Source organism: Selaginella moellendorffii, unplaced genomic scaffold (assembly GCF_000143415.4).
Source record: "Selaginella moellendorffii unplaced genomic scaffold, v1.0 SELMOscaffold_45, whole genome shotgun sequence".
NCBI lineage: Eukaryota > Viridiplantae > Streptophyta > Lycopodiopsida > Selaginellales > Selaginellaceae > Selaginella > Selaginella moellendorffii.
In genome coordinates, this window is record NW_003314306.1 from 1,092,758 (window position 1) to 1,113,081 (window position 20,324).

A 20,324-nucleotide genomic window follows, 5' to 3' on the forward strand; every position below is an offset into this window, starting at 1 on the left:
AGTTTTTGCTTGTGACTCCAGGGTGGCATCGGGCCCGCTGGAGTTTCTAGTGAAGATCTTCATGTTCTTGACCTTACACAAGCAAGACCCAGATGGCACAGGTTTCGATCAGTCGTTTAGATTTTTTTTCACAATATCTGATGTGGATGTTTTGTTCCAGGGTGGTTGTCCAAGGCCCAGGTCCCGGTCCTCGGTACGGACACGTTATGGCGCTAGTAGGACAGAGATTTCTCCTTTGTATTGGAGGGAACGACGGTAAGCAACTTTGCGGTTTTTCTGCTATGTCGAGGTAACATTGAAACATGCGAATTGCAGGCAAGCGACCTTTGGCTGACGTGTGGGCTTTAGACACGGCAGCCAAGCCTTACGAATGGCGAAGGCTAGAACCTGAAGGAGATGGTCCTCCTCCATGCATGTAAATGAAGCTTTTTTATGTTTTTAGTTTCTCTTGTTAATGGCTTTCCTTGCAGGTATGCTACCGCTAGCGCGAGATCAGATGGTCTTTTGCTGCTTTGTGGTGGAAGAGATGCCAGTAGTGTGGTAAGTTAATACGGTAGAAGAATACAAGGTGTTACCGTTTTTTTGTGGCAGCCAATTGCTAACGCGTTTGGTCTTGCCAAACATCGGGATGGGAGGTGGGAATGGGCTATTGCGCCTGGTGTTTCGCCTTCCCCTCGGTATCAGCACGCTGCAGTAAGATTGACTTGAGCAGTTTTTGCCCTTTGGTAACAACGCCATTTCAGGTTTTTGTAAATGCTCGTTTGCACGTTTCGGGAGGCGCTTTAGGTGGTGGCCGGATGGTTGAGGATGGATCTAGTGTTGCAGGTTTGGATTTGCTTTTAGTCTGAGATAGAATTTAACATGAATGCAATTTTGCAGTTTTAGATACCGCAGCTGGAGTTTGGTGTGATAGAAAATCTATTGTCTCGAGTCCTAGAACTGGACGTTATAGTGCTGATGCCGCTGGTGGAGATGCTTCCAGTGAGCTTACAAGACGTTGTCGCCATGCAGCAGCTGCGGTCGGGGATCTGATTTTTTTGTACGGTGGACTCAGAGGAGGTAAGCTATTTTTTGGACCGTTCTTTTGGACAACTTCTTCATGGAAACACTACAGGTGTTCTTCTCGATGATCTATTGGTTGCGGAGGATTTGGCAGCAGCAGAGACAACACCGGCAGCGCTACAAGCTGCGGCAATAGCCGCAACTGCAGCTCCCAATGCGTCTGTACCTGCTGCAAAGCCTGCAACCGATGGACAGGGGAAGCCAGCGCCTTCGTCTGACGGGTCGGTTGTGATGGAAGAACCTGTGGCAGGCCCCGTCAATGGCGATATGACGATGGACATAAGTTCCGAAAATGCAGTTGCTGATCATCGGTAAGACTAGCGCCACATTGTTTTCCTTCTGTAGGATCTAAATCTTGAATTTCAGGACATCGAAGGGTGTGGAATCATTGGTAGAAGCTTCGGCAGCGGAAGCCGAAGCAATAAGTGCAACTATGGCCAAAGTAGCGGCTCTGCGTCAAGCAAATGGGGAGGTTGGGAGTCCCGAAAGAGATGGTGGAGCAGATGCATCAACCAGTGGAGCCTCTCCTGTAACGAAGGGAGCTAAGAGGGAAAGCTCGACAATGAATCACACCCCACAGACTGGCGTGAGACTTTATCATCGTGCGGTAAGAGGTTACTTTAATATTTTGAAACTAATGCAACTGCGAGTGGTTTGCAGGTCGTTGTTGCTGCAGAATCCGGAGGGAATTTGGGTGGTATGGTTAGACAACTATCTATTGATCAGTTTGAAAATGAAGGGCGCCGAGTAAGCTATGGCACTCCCGAGAGTGCGAATGCAGCCAGAAAACTTTTGGACCGAACAACGTCAGAAATTGGTGTCCAGAAAAAGGTTTCTTCTTTTTTCCTTTTCTCTGTCTTTGCTCTCTCTCATATTCACTTTCCAACAGGTGATTAATTATCTTTTGAAACCACGTGGTTGGAAGCCGCCAGTACGAAGGCAATTTTTTCTGGACGTTAATGAAATTTTGGAACTTTGCGAGAAAGCGGAGAGGGTATTCCAACGGGAGAACACTGTGCTTCAAGTGAGAGCTCCCGTAAAGATTTTTGGCGATCTTCATGGGCAGTTTGGAGATCTTATGAGGTTATTTGATGAGTACGGGTCTCCTTCAACAGCAGGGGATATAACGTGGGTGTTTTTTCTAGGCCCCTGCTTCGTACGATCTTCTAATTTACTTCTACTTCTTTACAGGTATATTGACTACCTTTTTTTGGGTGACTACGTTGATCGTGGTCAACATAGTCTCGAGACAATTTCGCTGCTTCTGGCGTTGAAGGTGTGCCATTCAATGAAGTAATCTCTTGGTTCCTTGTTTATAGTTTTCTCCGAACAGATTGACTACCCTCGGAATGTACATCTTATTCGTGGGAATCATGAGGCTGCTGACATCAATGCGTTGTTTGGGTTTCGCATTGAGTGCATCGAGCGCATGGTTTGTAGTCACCATGTCTTTTTTTTTTCGTTATTGATATAGACATCTTCGGCAGGGTGAGCGCGAGGGAATATGGACGTGGCAAAGAATCAACCAACTCTTCAACTGGTTACCTCTAGCGGCACTGATAGAGGACAAGATCATCTGCATGCACGGTGGTATTGGGAGGTCCATAAATCACGTGGAGCAAATCGAGAACCTACAGCGGCCCATTTCCATGGATTCAGGATCCGTTATACTGATGGATTTGTTATGGTAGACCTCGATTTGTTCTTTTACTTTACTGTTTCTAACACTTCCGAGCAGGTCTGATCCGACCGAGAATGACAGTGTAGAAGGTCTCCGGCCAAATGCAAGGGGGCCGGGCCTAGTAACATTCGGAGTAAGTCTTCTGTCAGCTACTTCCTGTCCGAGTGGTCTGTAACTTCCTCTCCTTGCTCAGCCTGACAGGGTGATGGAATTCTGCAAGAACAACAACTTACAACTAATCGTGCGGGCACACGAGTGCGTGATGGACGGGTTTGAGCGATTTGCACAGGGGCACTTGATCACTCTATTCTCTGCCACGAACTACTGCGGTGAGCAGACATAGTAGAAGCTCGTTTATCAATGACATAACGCTCTCTTTCGATGGCTCCAGGCACAGCAAATAACGCTGGGGCGATTTTGGTTCTTGGCAGAGACCTGGTTGTTGTGCCAAAGCTGATCCATCCTCTTCCTCCCGCCGTCACGTCCCCCGAGTCGTCCCCGGAGCATCAACTCGAAGATACATGGATGCACGTAAGCCTCGAGAGTGATTTGGCATTTTCGTTTTGTTCTAAACCTCTTCTCGATCCATCCAGGAACTTAACGTCCAAAGGCCTCCAACGCCGACGAGGGGCCGGCCTCACCCCGCCGGAAACGAGCGTTCAGTGGCAGCGTGGATTTGATGTGATTGTGGAAATGGGAGCGCCTCTCTTCCCTGAGGTAGTGTTTTTCGTAAAAAGAGATTAAAAAGGAAAAACAAAAAAGAGCATTCATTCTTTAGAGACAGGCAGTAGTGTACATTAAGACAGCAGCAGCAGCAGTCGTGTAAATTGGAAAAAGAAGAAAAACAAGGAAAAAATAAGAGAGGATTGTAACCGAGGATTATAGTGACTTTTAAAAGGAATCATTGCAGAAAAACAAGGAAAAAATAAGAGAGGATTGTAACTGAGGATTATAGTGGCTTTTAAAAGGAATCATTGCAGCTAACCACGTGAACTCCAGAGGTGATGAAAATCTCCACGTTGTAGATTGAACTCGGCATTGTTCTCTGAGCTAGGCTTTCATCACGCTGTGCGAGAACTCTCTCTCTCTCTCTCTCTCTCGGGAGAGGAGGGAGGGAGGGAGCGAGAGAGAGAGACAGGGAGAGGCCACGACTGTGCAAAAGAGTTCGGAACTTTTGTCTTGCGAGCCGAGTCGCGATCGAGTGGCGCCAGCGCTAGCGATCAATCCGTCGCATACCTATGGAGAAGAACAAAACAGAAAGGGATACTACACAGTGGGGTGATTGACTGCAACGAAATGCCATTGATCTTCTTACTTAGAAATATTATATACCACCTGGTTGTCCCTGAGCTCCCGTAGGTTTTCTGCGTCATTTGCTACAATCAGATTGAAAAGACTCTTGAAACCGGTACATGCCAGCTACCTTGCCGTTTCCCCTGTCCAACGCCAGTCTCGTTGTTAAGTCTTCACTATAATAGTTGACGAACTTCCATGTCATCAGGTGGTATACGTTGGATGCCCCTCTATTCTTTCCGTGCCTGAAAGTACAAGTTCATCGAGAGTCCATCGCAGCCGTTGAACGAGGAGGGCATCCGACCGTCCAATCATTTTAAACCATGTCAGCGGTGGTGCATTTTCAACGCGAATGTTCCGTAAGCTCTGCTGCGTCGCCCAGAAAGAAGCTCGCATCGGCAGGTGCCTGGATGCGTATCGGGGCATTTCAATCCCAGGATCAACGACTCGGAGCTCTACTATCTGGTGGCCTTGCTCTACCTCGCGCGCTTCTTCGGCCACGACAACAACCCTGTGCGGGAGTTCCTCAAGCGAGACGATTGCTTGGTGACGGGAGCGGAGCTGCTGGATCTCGTCGCCGCTGCGACTCCTCTGGAATCGTGCTCCAGCGCCATGCATAAGGAGATGCGAGAAATGATCGACAAGGTCTTTGAATCCAAGTTCTTCTCTCACGTACCTGAGCGCCACATTGCTGAGGCAAGAGGAAACATTTGTTCCTCAAGCTTGTCTGAGATCTCTCGATAAATGGCTTACAGAACGACTGCAGCCCCGTTCTCAAGTATCTGCGAGAGCAACTAAAAAATCTGGATGGCGAGGATGCCGAGCAAGCTAGCAAGGGAGAAAAATATCTGGCGCAGGAGCATTTGCAGGAGCTGGAAAGAACAATCCTTACTATCTACAAGTATACTTACTTGGGTACGGTTCTTCGTGATTTTGGTGTGGCTTCCACATACTTCTGCTTACATTGGTTCTTGCTTGAAGGGCCGTATAGATGGGATCCAGAAACGTCTGTCTGGGGCATCGACGAAGACTTCTTCGATCGACCAAGTGATGACGAGTGGGACAGGCTGTCAGATACAACTCGCACAAAGAGGTAAAAGTTTCTGATGAGGTCTGTTGATTCTCACGAGAACAACTTCCAGGTTTTACTCGAGTGCGTTGAGCACGCACGTCTTTGGCTTCTCAATGCTGGCCTTCCAGTCTACTACAACTTCCCTCTGCACTGTCTGTATTGAATAACTTTGGTTTATTGGTTAGAGCTTAGTGTTTCTATAATTACCAGACTCTGAGATCCAACTGAATTGGACAATCCACAAGCTGCACCTAGTCACTAGATGGGAAAGCACTAGAGTTGGGCTGGAGTCTAGAGAACTGGTTCAATTGGTCATGGAATGCATTGGAGCAAGTCACCAGGAGAAACCTAGAGTTGAAGTGCCTAAATATGCTCCAACAAGTGTGCCAGGAGTGGGTGTCCTAAGAAAAAGGAACACTTTGTTGTAAATTGCTAGGTGAAATTCCTCCCAGTTGAGAAGTAACAACTAGAATTAAAGATGCCACTGCAAATGCCCGTGGGAAGGGCAAGTGCCCCACTATAAGTGGAGATGGTGTAGTAATTGCCTGATCAAGCTCAATAGCAGTTGGGATCTTTTTCTTCCTGCCACAAGTCATAGCTGCAATAGTCTCCTCCATTACAGATTCCACTCATGCAAAAGCCTTGCCACGATCTTGTAGTGGTGGAGCTTCAATGACTTTTTGTTGCAACACTGCTTAGTAACCATCTACCTGGAGGCTTAAGTTGTCTACAAGGGGCTGCATCATAGCTTTCTATTGCTTCTTGAGACGCTGCTCTGGGTGTAACTTAAGAAATTCATGGAGGCAGACCCTTTATTGACTTCCTTGCAAAACTACAAAGATGTTACCATAATAAAAGCGAGCAATGATCATCATTGTGAGTCCGGGAATTGTAGTGTGAGCATTAACAAGATGGCTTGCGAGAAGAGGCTTGGACCCTGAATGCACAGAGTTCCTCAAGAAGTTGCTCTTGCTTCTATTGCTGGAGTATGAAGTTTTTTTGTTGTTGCAATAACAGAGTGTTGTATTGTTGAAGCTCTAAGGCAGCCAAGCTGACAATGCGAATAGAAGAGTTTGTAGCTAGTGATAGTGTTGAAGTAGGGGTAGGTGTACACTGCTATAGTAGGAGCAGCCCAAGCATCTCTACCACACTGGAAATGCCTAACTAGGAATTGACCCATCCCACCATGGTTGCCATTTTGGTGTGGGGCTAGCACACCTTTTGCTCTCAAATGCACTTAAAACATGGTAAGAAACTCCACTATAGTTGAAAACTTAATACAGCATGCTCTCATTGTCGTGCCCTAAACTCACATGGAATATCCTCTCTCAAAATATTCTCTAAAGGGAATATTTAGAGAATCTCCATGCTCTAAGATGCTTTACAACACATATCTTTCTTTTTCAAAAATAACCCTAGAGCCCAATATGGCAAGCAACTTAATATACCCTTTATCAGAGTTAGCATGTAAGTTCTTCACATTTAACCAATAGGGGGGACAAATCATTGCTATCATATATGTAAAGGGTAATCCCACTAGTAATTCCTCTAGCATGATATCTCAAAATTAATTTAACACTTGCTAAATCATTAAAAACACTTCCTCTATTCTTGTTTTTTTGTCACTCTTCATGAAGAGTAGGCACAAAAATATTACTTTGGTTCATTTAATGAGTTATCCTCTCGTTGACACCATGTTTAAGTAAAAGTCTTTAGGATCTTACGCCTTCACCCTAGATTGTTCTCCTTAGGCATTTACCAATACTACTAGATTTCCATTTTATCCATGCAAGTCTACTATAAACTAATTGAACTAATCCATCCCAAAAATCATATTAAATCCTACTATATCCAAAATGGTGAAATTAATGTTCACTTTCCATGTCCCTATTTTGACTTTTGTTTGTGAAAGTACTTTATCAGTGCTCTGAATACCTTAAACAAACTCTATAATCCTTAATTCTCCTAACCATTACACCATTAGTCCAATTTGCCAAACTATGTTTATAATTACAAAATTGTACAAAACATGGTTTAAACTTCACTCGACTTAATGCTCATATTGACTTGGCCTTTTTCGGGTAAAGACATTCTCTCTAGAAGTGTCCAGCCTCGCCATAATTGAAATATATATTATTCTCCATGCTACTAACAACTTAGTCTTTTTCTTGGTAGGTTTGTTATTTTTGGCCTAACTCTCCTATGTGCTCCTACTTTTTCAAAACCCCAATGACTCATTATAGAGAAACTTCTTTTGAATTTCCTTTTTTCATACATCCCTCTTGGTTTGGCTCTCTTGATAAATATGGATCTAGACTAAAATATGTTTCCTTTTCATAGAATATTATTAAAATACATCTTGATAGATATATCTAATACTTCCTTATAATTGGTCAAGTTCAAGCATATCACCTTGACCCGAGCCCAAGTCTGCAATCCCAAGATAAAGGCATAGAATGCATCTATGTCCCCTATATCTATAATAATGATCCTTTTAACCATATATGCATTTACATACTCTTGAATGGTCTTAATTTACTTAAGCCTACTTAGTTTATTCTTTAGATGTAGAATAGCATTTGGGGGTACATAAATTGCTTTAATCCTTGCCTTCATCGCTTTCCAAGTAACCACTGGACCTTTGTTAATCTCTATGGTTTTCCATTAAGACTTGGCATTAACCGTTAGGTATAATTTTGCATATGGGACCTTTTTCAAGCTTGGTAACTGAAACACTCAAAAGTAATCTTCTATATCATAGAATCAGTCCTCCACTACTTTATAATCATTCATTCCTTTAAAAATCGGTGAAGGCTTTGGTTTATACTTTAGAATTGCTTATGAGACGGACTTCAACTTGGTTTGCTCAACCTTTTCTAGTTCTGTCTCAATACCTTTTGCACTATTTGCATTCATAGTCTTTTACTTTTTCCTTTATTTCTTATTACACATTAACTTATGGATGAGGATCTTTAATAGAGCATTTTTTTGAGCCACTTGTCCTTCTAAAGCATCTAATTAATTAAGCCTTGGATAATGGAACCTCACCACTATAATCACATTTAGAAGTCTATTTATGGGAACCTTTTTCATGTAGAGATTCTTCATCCTCTACTTCTTATTCAATCAGAGGTTCTATCTTCACATACGGTTTTATATCTACCTTTGTTCATTTATACTCTGGCTTTGTTATCTCTCCAAATTATAAATTATAAATTTTCCTTTTCCAATTTGTCAATTTACTTCATCTATCTAACCTTGGCTTCAATTAAGTTCCCTTACTAAGGTTCATGCCTATTGTACTAACTTCTATTTGGTCCTACTTAGGTTTAGCTACTTCTTGCATAAACAACAAGTTAACCAACTCTTCATAAATTCCCAAACTCTCTTAATTCCCTCTCTCAAGATTAGACTATACTTAAGGTTTTACACTCTCTATAAGCACAAGCAACCCAACACACCAAGCCTTAAAATTTCTAATATCCTATAATATAACAAAACTTATTCATAAGACCCTTTAATTCCTAAACTTTGAGTGCATCTCTTAGTTCAAGACCAAGGGAAAACACTATAGCTTACGACCTGATATAGGTACCTTGACTCTTCACTTCCGTCCCAAATGGAAGGCTTAAACCTCTATGAAGGGGCTAAGACCAATAAACCTTATAATATTCAAAGAGGGCAACACTCCACTTAAGCAAGAAGTATTGTAGTTAATTTCCTTTTTGCGATCCTTTGCAAGAGTCTTCGTTTCCAGCATACCTGAGCACTTAGTTTGCCGGAAACTAGAAGCCCACTTGAGAGGGAGGCCCTCCTACCGAGAGACAAGGAGCCTGGAGGCGAAAAACATGAATCGTCACAGCTTCATTTCTTCTTACCTGAGCATAAGAGCTATTTTCTTGAGGAACTTTTTTGGCACTCCTCAAGTGTATGCTCACTTTCACATAAGGCTATTAACTTTCAATCCTAACCCCAAACTCAATTTGGAAGCACCACTAGAGATTGAGTCTTTAGCTTCACTATTCATGCTATATTTTGGAGCCTTTTATTTTTGGAATTGAATATGTCAAAGTAAATAAAGTTGGGTATGTTGTGGCAAGCACTTTAACAAGATTTCATAAGATTTATACATACACTTGCTTTAGCCACCCTCAACGATGCTTTTCGACTAACACAACATTATAAAACATCACACATGTACTTCAAATCCACATTGAGTTTTCAATGTGTTCTCATGACTATTGGTATACAAGCTGCTCACCACTATGGATCCATCATTGTTGTAGCTCCCCACAAATTCTCCAATGCTATCGAAGCTTAGCTCATTCATAGTGGCAGTGTGAGCAGCAAATTCCTTCACCTGGATGAAAAAAGTTCCCATTCCATTCCACTCCATCCAAAAAAACTGATGAGACACTCGGTTTCCCTGGTAATCCAATAAATGCACCTTGCTGCCATGTGTCCCCAGCACAATCATCCACTCAGCAATGATGATGCAAGAGGCTGTGTCGCTGGAGAGAAGAGAGCCCTGTGAAGGAAGTGAAGGAAGTGGAGGGTAGTGCTGGTATTTCAGATGCAGCTCCTCCTTGTCATCAATTGCCTCTTGTGCTGCAACGGCATCATCATCATTGCATTCATCATTGTCATTGGGGTGCCCGAGCTCCTCCTCTTTGTCCTCCATTGCCAATCCCTAAGATATTCCTGCCAATCGATCGCTCTTAAGAAAGAGAACACTCCCCTAAGGAAAATGAGATGAAGTCAATTTATAGGTGAATCAGAAGGTTATTTCCTTAACCATCCTTAGAGAATAATTGCTTTGATGTCCGCACCTGCCAAAAGAAGGGAGAAAGAAGCACAAGTTAGAATTTGTGGAACCTGGTTTCCTATGCATCTCCTCTTTTCTCATTTTGAGGGAGCGGAGATGTTCTTGACAATCCAAACAAAAGAGGTAAAGTCCTTTTCTATTGGGATCTCTTTTGGTTGTGGTTGTTAATCCTTTGTGGTCTTCCACAGAAGTTCTTATGTTCACAAACAGACCAAAAAGATTGAAAGTTTGAGTCTACAAAACTGGATGTGTTCATAACCGTCTGGAGAGAAAAGAAAACAAATAAAAGCATTGTTCAGCAGGGCCTGGGTCAAAGCTTTTTAATGTTCTTCCTGTTTTTGAGAACTAGCATACTTAGGTGAGATTGAAGGCAAGAGGAAAAACGAATTCGTGCAGAAAATTAACATTAAACCATTATTATAACGGATTAAAGAAACAAAGCAAAAATCTTGGTAAACCTAAGAAACCTAACAAAATAATAAATCGAACTTAACATTTATAGATTTTTGCAGCTTGATTAACTGTATCCTCCTTTCCCAAATTGTAGAGGACGATTAGCGTGATATATCCTCATCAGCCGTTATACTTCAGTCAATTTAAGTTTTTATATTTTGATTTATTTGAATATTGTATCAATTGCTAAATCAATTAATTGACTAGTAAATATGCAACATCTTTGCTCAAATATCTTTGTTTCTTCAACTGTTATTAATTTATCTATTTAATGATAATAAATATTAAACATCAGTTTTAGTATATAACTAGCACTTGCCCAGCATATGTTGCCCAGTTAGCAAAATATTGTTTTGATTGTTATAATTTTGTTATATTAAAAACTAAAATTGGAATAGTATAAAAAAAATATTATATTCCACTTTGAAAGAAGAATTAAGGGAATTATGCCTAGCAAATGTTAGATGAACATAAAAATCAATTCTTATTGAGGTGGTTGTGATTATTGTTGATGAACTCCATCGGGAGATATCTCGAGTCTCCATCCTCAATGGAAATGGTTCCATCAATTTGATTGGTAAGGCCAAAGTTGCCAATCTTGTAGATGTGATTCCGGATGTAGATGTTGTCAGGTTTCACATCTAGGTGAGTGAGGATGCGAGTGTAAGTGCTTCAAAGCGTTTAAGAGCTGCCATGCATGATAAACTAAGAAAAGAACACAATTGAGCTGCTTATTTGAAACATTGCCTCAATCAGCTTCTTCTCTGTGAATGTCTATACAAGGCTATCGTCTCATAAATTCATCTCGCACAGCTCCATTTGGATATACAAAAAGTCATTTTTGAACCATGAGGAGAAGTAGCACACTACGTTTTCATGGTAACCTGGAAGCTGGATAATTTTTGAGGAAGCTAATGGTAATACTGAAAGAAAAAAGCCAACTCACCAAGACACAAAAGTGCCTGAACTTCTCTCAGTGCTTTCTTTTTGCAAAGAGAAAAAATTGCCAAATCAATACCATAGTCTCTTGAATATTGTGATGAACTGATCTCCCTCATCTATCCGATTGGAATGCTTTTGAGAACTTTATAAATATAGCTAAAATCAACTTGCCCTATTTCCTGACAGTTATGAAAGAAAAATGAAAAATAACAATATACCCTGCCTAGCTCTCTTGGGAAATACATCAGTGTTAAAAAAAAGGGTTCCAGAAGTGCCATGTGCTGTAGTGCCTTCTATTCGCACCCCATGCAGCTTGGCTGCCTCCCATTGGCTGAGAGCAACCATCAAACACGTGGTTAAAGAAATAACCCTTTTACAGTTACCCTCATCGGACGGCTGTGATTGGCTGGATCCAGCGGCCCAGAAAGTTTGGCAACTCCTCCTTATTGTGATAGATTATTAAAATAATGAACATATTACATGTTTGATAACAAAATCACCACCCTTCAACAGCACCCTATGCACAAGAGGCTCATAACAAAGGCCCCTCCCAAGAGCAGCTGAATGTTTCTTTCAGAAATTCCGCAAGCATATACTGATTCCCAAGCTCTATCATCAAGAATGCAGTCGCTGACTTTTTTCACATACCCTCCTGACAAAACCGTAGCCGCTTTGGATGCACTTGATCCAAACCAACCGCAGCTTTGGCCCTGGCCTTCCCCTCATCCAGCTTTGTTGCACGCAGTACATACCTAGGAACTCCACCCAAATAATCTAAGTTGTCAAGTGCTTTCTCTCTGTCCACCACATTCATGCTCCCGTAACTAGCTCGGTAAGGCTCAAAGTCGTCAAGGAATTTCCCAATCTCCTCCCTGGACCACACCGACATATAAAGCATGCAACAAAGCCCCCCCTTGCCAAACTCATCATAGTTTTTCTCCCTAGATAAGGAAACCAAAAGAACTCGACAGCTGCCAGGTAAAGGCGTCTTCTGCTTCCTATCTATCACTAGCCACATTGACGGATCGTCCAGCATTTTGCATATAATTGTGTCATTCACGTGATAAGCACCTTCAGCACACCGCCTTCGAAAATTCAGGACGTAAACAACCTTGCCAACCTTGTATAACACCTTTTCATGCCCCATTTGGCCCAGCCTAATCATCCAGTGATAGCCAAAGAACGTTTTCCCTATCCCTCCAGTACCTACGACGATGAAAGAAGTGAAGTTGTCAAGCCGGTCCTGGATTTGGGACTCTAGACTCGCATATGCCTCTCGTTTCCATAGCAGGAAAGGTTGGCCATAATCTCCCAGTGCATCGCTATCTAGAATCCAGAATTTAGAATCTGGAGTATCAGTAGCCCTTACAAGGGCCGCCACACCAGCTGGTACACCTGAAGCAAGATATAAATGCACGGATCAGAAAAGAACTGCTACATGCAGGCAAATACCGCTCTGTGAGGAGAACTGAGCAAACTCTAGTGTGAGGCAGGAAAACTTCAAACGACTGCAAAACAGTCATCCCAGACAGAAGAGCTCTAAGCCGAAGAAGACACAGACAGTATTAATAGAACGCAAGGGGAGCAGATGGCCATGAATTCAATTACAACCACAAGCCAGACACAAGCACCCAAGACCAAATCCAACAGCGACACCATCAGAAGCAAGACCTTGCGCCCGATTTCATGGCACACCAGGAATACCAAGAACTGGACAAAAAATGGGACTTTCCACATCACAGATCAAAGAGAAAAACAAGGAGGATATGCTAGGAAACCCAAAATAAAAGCGAAATTGAGCTACCTCTAGCCGAAAGATATCCACGACACACAGCAAAACGCCCCAAATTGACACAAAGAATGACTTACCATTACTTCTGAGGAGGAGGAGGTTTCCTCCCGCAGCTGTTCTTCCTTCTTCTGCAGCTGTTCTTCCTTCTTCCGCAGCTGCCCTTCCTCCTTCCGCAGCTGCTCTTCCTCCTTCCGCCAATATTTCGCCAGAGATTGATTGCCACTCTGAAGGGCAGAGAGAAAAGATTCCCCAGCCGCTTGGATCTGCGGCTCAAGAAGCCCGATTTGAGCTTCCACCTCGTCCATTTTGCTAGCTGAAACCCTATCTTGAAACCTTCTTATAGGGAGGCAGTGGCGCCCTAGAATCGTCAGGGACTGCACCATCTTCATCGGTGTTTTAGACCACTAACTCAATTATAAACACAAGAGACAACTCAGCCACACTTTTGTTTGTTTAAGCGGCTTCTACAAACTTATCTATTGCTTGCTCCTTGGTGGAGTATGCTAGGGCAGAATGGAGGTGGAGCAGTGGTGGTGGCGGCATTTGATCGGGCTACCTTGGAGAGCTTGGTGCGCAGGATCTTGGCCATGGTAAGCAGCAGCAACACAATGTGGGCATTCACCTTGGATTCGCTCACGTCTGGGGCGTCGACGAGTGTGCTGGGGAGAGCTGGGACGGTGCCGTTCACGTTGGCGAGAAACGAGCGTAGCATCAAGGCATTCCGGGGTTGTGTGGACAAGCTATTACTGGGATATGCTCAGGAAGATCACGCTGCTGCTGCTCCTCGCCATGGCTGGGCATTCCACATCAGCCGAAGTATGACTGATGTTGCATGGGAGAATTTTGAGGACAGAGAGACGTATTAGAAATGGCTTTTCAAGGAACCTGACGAACGATTTGAGGTTTTTCTCGAGTACGTGGAGAAAGAGGAAGAAAAGGTGCGTGTTTTTTTTGTTCCCTTTGCAGAGCGGTAACCGTGACATATATATAGTATTTCAAATTGGTGTTAACACAATCTTAAAGCTTCAGAAATAGTTTCTCGTAAAGAACCGACGAACGAAACAAGAAATTTACGGCACGATCATACCTTGCAAGTTGCCAAGACTTGTAGCAGCAAAGACTGCACTAAAAACGTCTGCTGAATCCAGGGAAGCATGTACAAAGCAAAAAGTCATTCATTCACTCTTAGTTTACTTCTCATTAACTAGACTTCAATCACTTTAATTATGTGCTTTAAAGCTTATCAAAATAATGCTATACTTTGTTTGCCATTTTACTAATCTAATACAAAAGTTGCATTAGGCTGATGGCAAAGCCTTCCACCAAACTCATTTTTTCTAAGGCTGAGAATTATAAATTTACAAATTCCTAAATCAATTGCTTTTCCAATTTACTAAGTGGATATGTGTGAAGCTTCTTTTATCAAGAAAATATTGTTAAGGCACATAATTCCGGAACACTGTTATATGTAAGGCAAATAGAGCCCACCACAAGGAAGAAGGCAGGTGCTGTGCTATTCTCATGATTGCGCTGGACAGGATGATGACTGTGGTATTTAAATTATCCTCATCAGCAGTTATACTTTACTCAATTTAAGTTGTTACACTTGGATTCCTTTGAATATTTTATCAACTGCTAAATCATATAAATCTTTGCTCAAATATCTCAAATGTTATCAATTTATCTATTATTAATATCAAACATCAGTTTTAAAAAAAACTTAAATGATTAGTATATATTATTAAAATAACAAACATCTATCATAAGAAGGAGGGAGTGCCGAACTTTCTGGGCTGCCGGATCCAGCCAATGGCAGCCGTCCAATGGGGGGTAATTGTAAAAGAATTATTACTTTAACCATGTCTTAGCGAATAATCATGCTAATGTTTGCTCCTAGTCAATAGGAGGTGACCAAATTGCATAGGGCGAGAGAAGAAGATGCTATAACATATGCAAATGTGTTAATCATGACTACACCTGTCATCTGTCCTGTTGAGTGAAAAATTATCTTTTTTCTAAGTTTACCTCTCCATGGCCAATGCAATAGATTGCTCCATGTGAGAAAATGAAAGGAATATCAAAGCCAATCTCCACAAACCATTCTTGTAGATTTGCTTCACTAGTTTGTGGCCCAGAGAGCAATGGTGGCATTACCACTGCCACCTCCAAGGCTAGCACCACTTGGAACTCTTTTGTCCAAGTGAACCTTAAGAAGAAAAACTAAATACTTTGATAAGGAAAGTTTATTGAGAGCTTACCCAAAAGTATGTGTTGCTCCCAATCTTCTTTCTATACAGATCTAGAGCTTTGATCACCTTGCAAAAGAATCACACAAACATTTTGTAAATCCTCGGAAACAAATGAATGGATAGGTTTGAGTCGTCGAGTGGGATTCCAAACACATTTGCTGTAAGTGAGTCTTTCTTTTTAGAAGGAGAGACTGAAAACTTTAAAGTATCTCCCAGGCTAATCACCTGAGTGAAAAGTTTCTTGAGAAACTAGAACAAGAAAAAAAAAACCCAGAAGCTTACATGAAAGACAGATGCTAAATCATGGTAGCCATCAGGCCTCTTGCTCGTGATTCCCAAGAAAGCATTGATCTGGTTATTAAGTTCTTTAGCTCTATCCAACAAGAAAACTTTGGGAAAACTATACATACCTTGGATGGCGAAAACAATGTAAGATTTCGAGCAAAACCACCCAAGCTTTGGAGCTCCTTGGTGAGCTCTTCATACCTCCCGACAAAAACTCCAAAAACTGTACAACTCAGAGAACTCTATCTCTATCTCAAGACCTTTACCTCAAGTTTTTTGGAGCCCGACGACTCCATAGCTCTCAAGCAGCTCCTTCTCCTGCATTTAGGCCCTCAAAACAAAGCAAAACTGCCTATCAAATTGCTCGCTGGATCAGCAAAATGGAGTGATGGACTTGCCATAAATTCTCTCTCCAATTTTCAGCTCGATTTTTATCTAGGAGCTGCAATGGGCATGATGAGGAAGAAACAAGACAAAGGAGAAGAAAAAAGATACACTCATATGGACCTATCGAGTGTGTTTTTGAGATGGAAGTTGCACATAAAAAAAACATGGTTAGTTATATATCAACTTCTCTTTTCTTTTCTTTGGTTATGCTGATAAATTAAATATTTTCTATGCAGCTGAGCTATGATGATAAGACCATACCTATTCCTTTCAATAAGATGCATTCTTAAGTGGGCAAATGAGTCCTGCTGTCTATGGTTCTTTGCAAAACTTTCAAAAGATTTTAAGTTCTACAACATCTATGGCAGTTCATGCAAAACTCCATTCCACATCTGGTATGTGTTCTTTGTTCTTGATAGCCAACTTTCATTAGCAACTTTTTTTCCATTGTTTCCAGCTACGGGAGTGAAAAAATGCCTCATAGTTGAGCTCAAGGTAATGCAGGGGTTCTTTCTTCATGCTTACTGAAAGAAACCTTGGACTTCGCAAGCTGATTTCAAGTATGTGGATGGAGATGGCATGGTACCATCCAAGTCTTCCAAGGTAGCCCTCTATTTCTATCACCCGGTTCTGAACTCTGCTTTCTTCATCAAAGACATCCTGGAGATCAAAGATGAAGAGAAGTAGTTTGTGGTTCACACTGCACTGCACAAGTCTGAGGAAGTGATTGAGAAACAAGCATGCTTTTGTCTCAGCAACACAGCCATCTCCCACAAGAACAGCACATGAGATGCAAACTCCAAGGACAGCCAAGACTACAACAGTGGTAGCAAGAGCAAGGACAACACTAAAAACTCAGTAGTGTTCACCATCAACACTGAGGATGCTAGAGCTCAAGCTCACAGTAGAGTCACACCTCAGCATTTCTGCCACCGGTGTTGCAGAAGGAAGTGATTGAGAAAAGGCCACCATCGCAGTGGAGAAAGCTACAGCGCCAAGCTCATAACACTGTACAATATGTAAAAATATGGATTTAAATTCTGTCAAAGTGATGTTCATGTCTTCTTTCCGAAGGTTTAGGCAGCTTCTAGGTTGAGATAATTTGCTCCAATTGGAAATAGGTATCATGCTTCCATCTTGTGGAAGTAAAAAAAATCTCACCAAAAGTTTTTCCTTTGTTATTCAACAAGAAAAGAAAAACAAAACATCACATAACACAATGATTAGTATGGTGCATTGCATCAGTTTTAGCACTATGGGCATCTTCTTCTCAAACTCTTCAACTCAGTGTTTTTTCTTCCTGTTTTCGTTTTTTTCCTGATTTGATTTTCGAGATACTTTGTGGTGTCTTTTCACTTTCTTATGCTTTGAACTTAACAATTTTATTTTCTTTTCTGGTTTTTCCTTCTGCAAGATAAATACTGGCAAGGAAACCATGATGCTCAAATCTCAAAGCTATAATACTTGTGACATAAAACTCTTTGGCCAATGTATTTGTCTTTTGGCTCAGATTTAAAGTTTTTTGAAAACTTCACCTTGCCAACCCACCAGCTTTTTGCTGGGCAATTCCTAGTATTGTATTAAAAACTTTGATTTACTGAGAAATTTATATTGTAAGTATATATATAGAAGCTTCATCGTGCATCCTCGTAGTCCACTTGAACAACAAACTGGCGCATCTTCCCAAATACTGCATTTCTTTTCCCATAGACTCCATCTTTATTATTCTTGTATTGCTGCCATCCAGTTCTTTGAAACGTCTCTCTTGGAACACATGACCACAACCTGTAGCTTGATCTCTTCAACGCAGCATCCACCATTTCTAAGCCACTCGCTTTAAAGCCGTGTTTTCCATCCAGATCCAGTCTCTTGAAGACCTGAATGAGAATGTCTTTATCCATAGCAGAATCAATGCTCGGAAAGACTTCAGAAGTTGGTTTCACATACTTGCCCATCCCCATCTTTCCTCGAAACTCACCAGCAGAACTTGCCTCTAGCATGATATGAGGTCCAATATGATGGGAAGTCTCAGGACCGGAGCTTCCATCAGCGTAAACTGGCTTGATAACAAAATCACCACCCTTCAACAGCAGCCTATGCACAAGAGGTTCATAAAGCCTCCCCCACAAAGCCCCCACCCAAGAGCAGCTGAATGTTTCTTTCAGAAATTCCACCACACGTACAGCTCCAGCAAGCAGATACTGATTCCCAAGCTCTGTCATCAAAGCCTCGCTTGCAAATTGATATGTCTTTTCGCTGTGGTCCTCAGTTGCCACAATGTGCAGAATCCAGTCGCTGACGTTTTTCACGTACCGTCCTGACAAAACCCTGCCCGCTTTGGATAAACTTGATCCGAACAACACAACCGCAGTCTTGGCCATGGCCTTCCCCTCATCCAGCTTTCTTGCACGCAGTACATACCTAGGAACTCCACCCAAATAATCGAAGTTGTCAAGCCCTTCCTTTCTGTCCACCACATTCATGTTCCCGTAACTAGTTCGGTAAGGCTCAAAGTCGTCAAGGAATTTCCCAATCTCCTCCCTGGACCACACCGACATATAAAGCATGCAACAAAGCCCCCCCTTGCCAAACTCATTGTAGTTTTTCTCCCTAGATGAGGGAACCAAAAGAACTCGACATCTGCGAGGGAAAGGCGTCTTCTGCTTCTCATTTATCACTAGCCACATCGACGGATCGTCCAGCATTTCGCATATAATTTGGTCACTCACGTCATAACGACCTTCAGCACACCGCCTTCGCAAATTCAGGATGTAGACAAACTTCCCATCCTTGTATAGCACCTTTTCATGCCCCATTTGGCCCAGCCTAATAATCCAGTGGTAGCCAAAGAACGTTTTCCCTATCCCTGCAGTGCCTAGGACGATGAAAGAAGTGAAGTTGTTGAGCCGCTCCACGATTTTTGATTCTAGACTCGCATACGCCTTTCGTTTCCATAGCAGGAAAGGTTGGCCATAATCATCGCTATCTAGAATCCAGAATTTAGAATCTGGAGTATCAGTAGCCCTTACAAGGGCCGCCACACCAGCTGGTACACCTGAAGCAAGATACGAATGCACGGATCAGACAAGAACTGCTACAAGCAGGCAAATACCGCTCTGTGAGAACTGAGCAAACTCTAGTGTGAGGCAGGAAAACTTCAAACGACGGCAAAACAGTCATCCCAGAGGGAAGAGCTCTAAGCCGAGGAAGACACAGACAGAACGCAAGGGGCCACATACCAAGCAGATGGTCATGAATTCAATTACAACCACAAGCCAGACACAAGCACCCAAGAGCAAATCCAACAGCGACACCATCAGAAGCAAGACCTTGCGCCCGATTTAATGGCGCACCAGGAATACCAAGAACTGGACAAAAAATGGGACTTTCAACATCACAGATCAAAGAGAAAACAAGGGGGATATGCAAGGAAACAAAGGGCTTTCACAATTGCTTACCAAATCGGCGGATTCCATGGGGCACTGCAACATTCAGAACATAACAAAGTTAGTATTATCAATAGAAAACATGGCCAGAATCGAGGGTCTCAACAGCCATAGCCATACAAGGATGACCAAGGATCCACAAGGGAGTATGCGTCCGCCAGCAGCAAAGCCAAAAGCCACCATAGCCACACTTCCGGCAACCCAAAATAAAAGCGAATTGAAGCTACCTCTACACAGCAAAACGCCGCAAATCGAGGGGGAAAGCTAAATACTTACCATTACTTCTGAGGAGGAGGAGGTTTTCCTCCCGCAGCTGTTCTTCCTCCTTCCGCAGCCGCTCTTTCTCATTCCGCAGCTGCTCTTCCTTCTTCCGCCAATATTTTGCCAGAGATCGATTGCCACTCTGAAGGGCAGAGAGAAAAGATTCCCCAGCCGCTTGGATCTGCGGCTCAAGAAGCCCGATTTGAGCTTCCACCTTAGCCAATTCCTCGTCCATTTGGCTAGCTGAAACCCTATCTTGAAACCATCTTATATGGAGGCAGTGGCGCCCTAGAAACGTCAGGGACCGCATGATCTTCATCCGACGGCCTGGTGTTTTAGACCACTAATTCAATTATAAACACAGGTTTTGTTTGTTTAAGCGGCTTCTATTTTACAGTTTTGTACGAACTTATCTATTGCTTGCTCCTTGGTGGAGTGTGCTAGGGCAGAATGGAGGTGGAGCGAGTGGTGGTGGACGTGCAGCATGCGTTGGAGAGCTTGGTGCGCAGGATCTTGGCCATGGTAAGCAGCAGCAACACAATGTGGGCATTCACCTTCTTGGATTCGCTCGCATCT

The 20,324-nt window shown here is 42.6% G+C and overlaps 2 protein-coding genes across 3 annotated transcripts in view; one reads left to right on the top strand and one right to left on the bottom strand.

Moving 5' to 3' along the window:
* Positions 1–3,692, top strand: part of LOC9655917 (serine/threonine-protein phosphatase BSL3) — a 5,095-nt gene extending 1,403 nt beyond the window's left edge. For both annotated transcript variants that reach the window (XM_002980561.2, XM_024685634.1), the window contains exons 4-21: positions 22–101; positions 161–255; positions 316–415; positions 471–540; positions 592–693; positions 744–825; positions 880–1,059; positions 1,115–1,373; positions 1,429–1,669; positions 1,723–1,893; positions 1,952–2,190; positions 2,254–2,338; positions 2,396–2,494; positions 2,550–2,749; positions 2,801–2,876; positions 2,937–3,072; positions 3,135–3,274; positions 3,337–3,692. In XM_002980561.2, coding sequence (XP_002980607.2) covers positions 22–101; positions 161–255; positions 316–415; positions 471–540; positions 592–693; positions 744–825; positions 880–1,059; positions 1,115–1,373; positions 1,429–1,669; positions 1,723–1,893; positions 1,952–2,190; positions 2,254–2,338; positions 2,396–2,494; positions 2,550–2,749; positions 2,801–2,876; positions 2,937–3,072; positions 3,135–3,274; positions 3,337–3,423 — 2,442 coding nt within the window. In that variant the 3' untranslated portion in view covers positions 3,424–3,692. The remainder of the gene's footprint in view (positions 1–21; positions 102–160; positions 256–315; positions 416–470; positions 541–591; positions 694–743; positions 826–879; positions 1,060–1,114; positions 1,374–1,428; positions 1,670–1,722; positions 1,894–1,951; positions 2,191–2,253; positions 2,339–2,395; positions 2,495–2,549; positions 2,750–2,800; positions 2,877–2,936; positions 3,073–3,134; positions 3,275–3,336) is intronic.
* Positions 3,693–17,593: 13,901 nt separating this feature from the next.
* LOC9656587 lies at positions 17,594–20,001 on the bottom strand. Its single transcript, XM_024685669.1, has 3 exons — positions 19,764–20,001; positions 19,500–19,523; positions 17,594–19,096 (listed from the first exon to the last, which is right to left on the bottom strand). The coding sequence occupies exons 1-3, from the start codon at positions 19,981–19,983 to the stop codon at positions 17,676–17,678; spliced, it is 1,665 nt and encodes a 554-aa protein (XP_024541437.1). The 5' UTR covers positions 19,984–20,001; the 3' UTR covers positions 17,594–17,675.
* Between the last annotated feature and the right edge of the window lie 323 nt (positions 20,002–20,324).

Excerpts from the sequence above, each read along its gene's own strand:
- LOC9656587 (XM_024685669.1), bottom strand. The coding sequence starts at position 19,983 with ATGGACGAGGAATTGGCTAAGGTGGAAGCTCAAATCGGGCTTCTTGAG. Across the intron at positions 19,524-19,763 it reads CCTCCTCCTCAGAAGTAATG|TGCCCCATGGAATCCGCCGA; the intron begins GTAAGTATTTAG and ends TGAATGTTGCAG. Across the intron at positions 19,097-19,499 it reads CCATGGAATCCGCCGATTTG|GTGTACCAGCTGGTGTGGCG; the intron begins GTAAGCAATTGT and ends ATCTTGCTTCAG.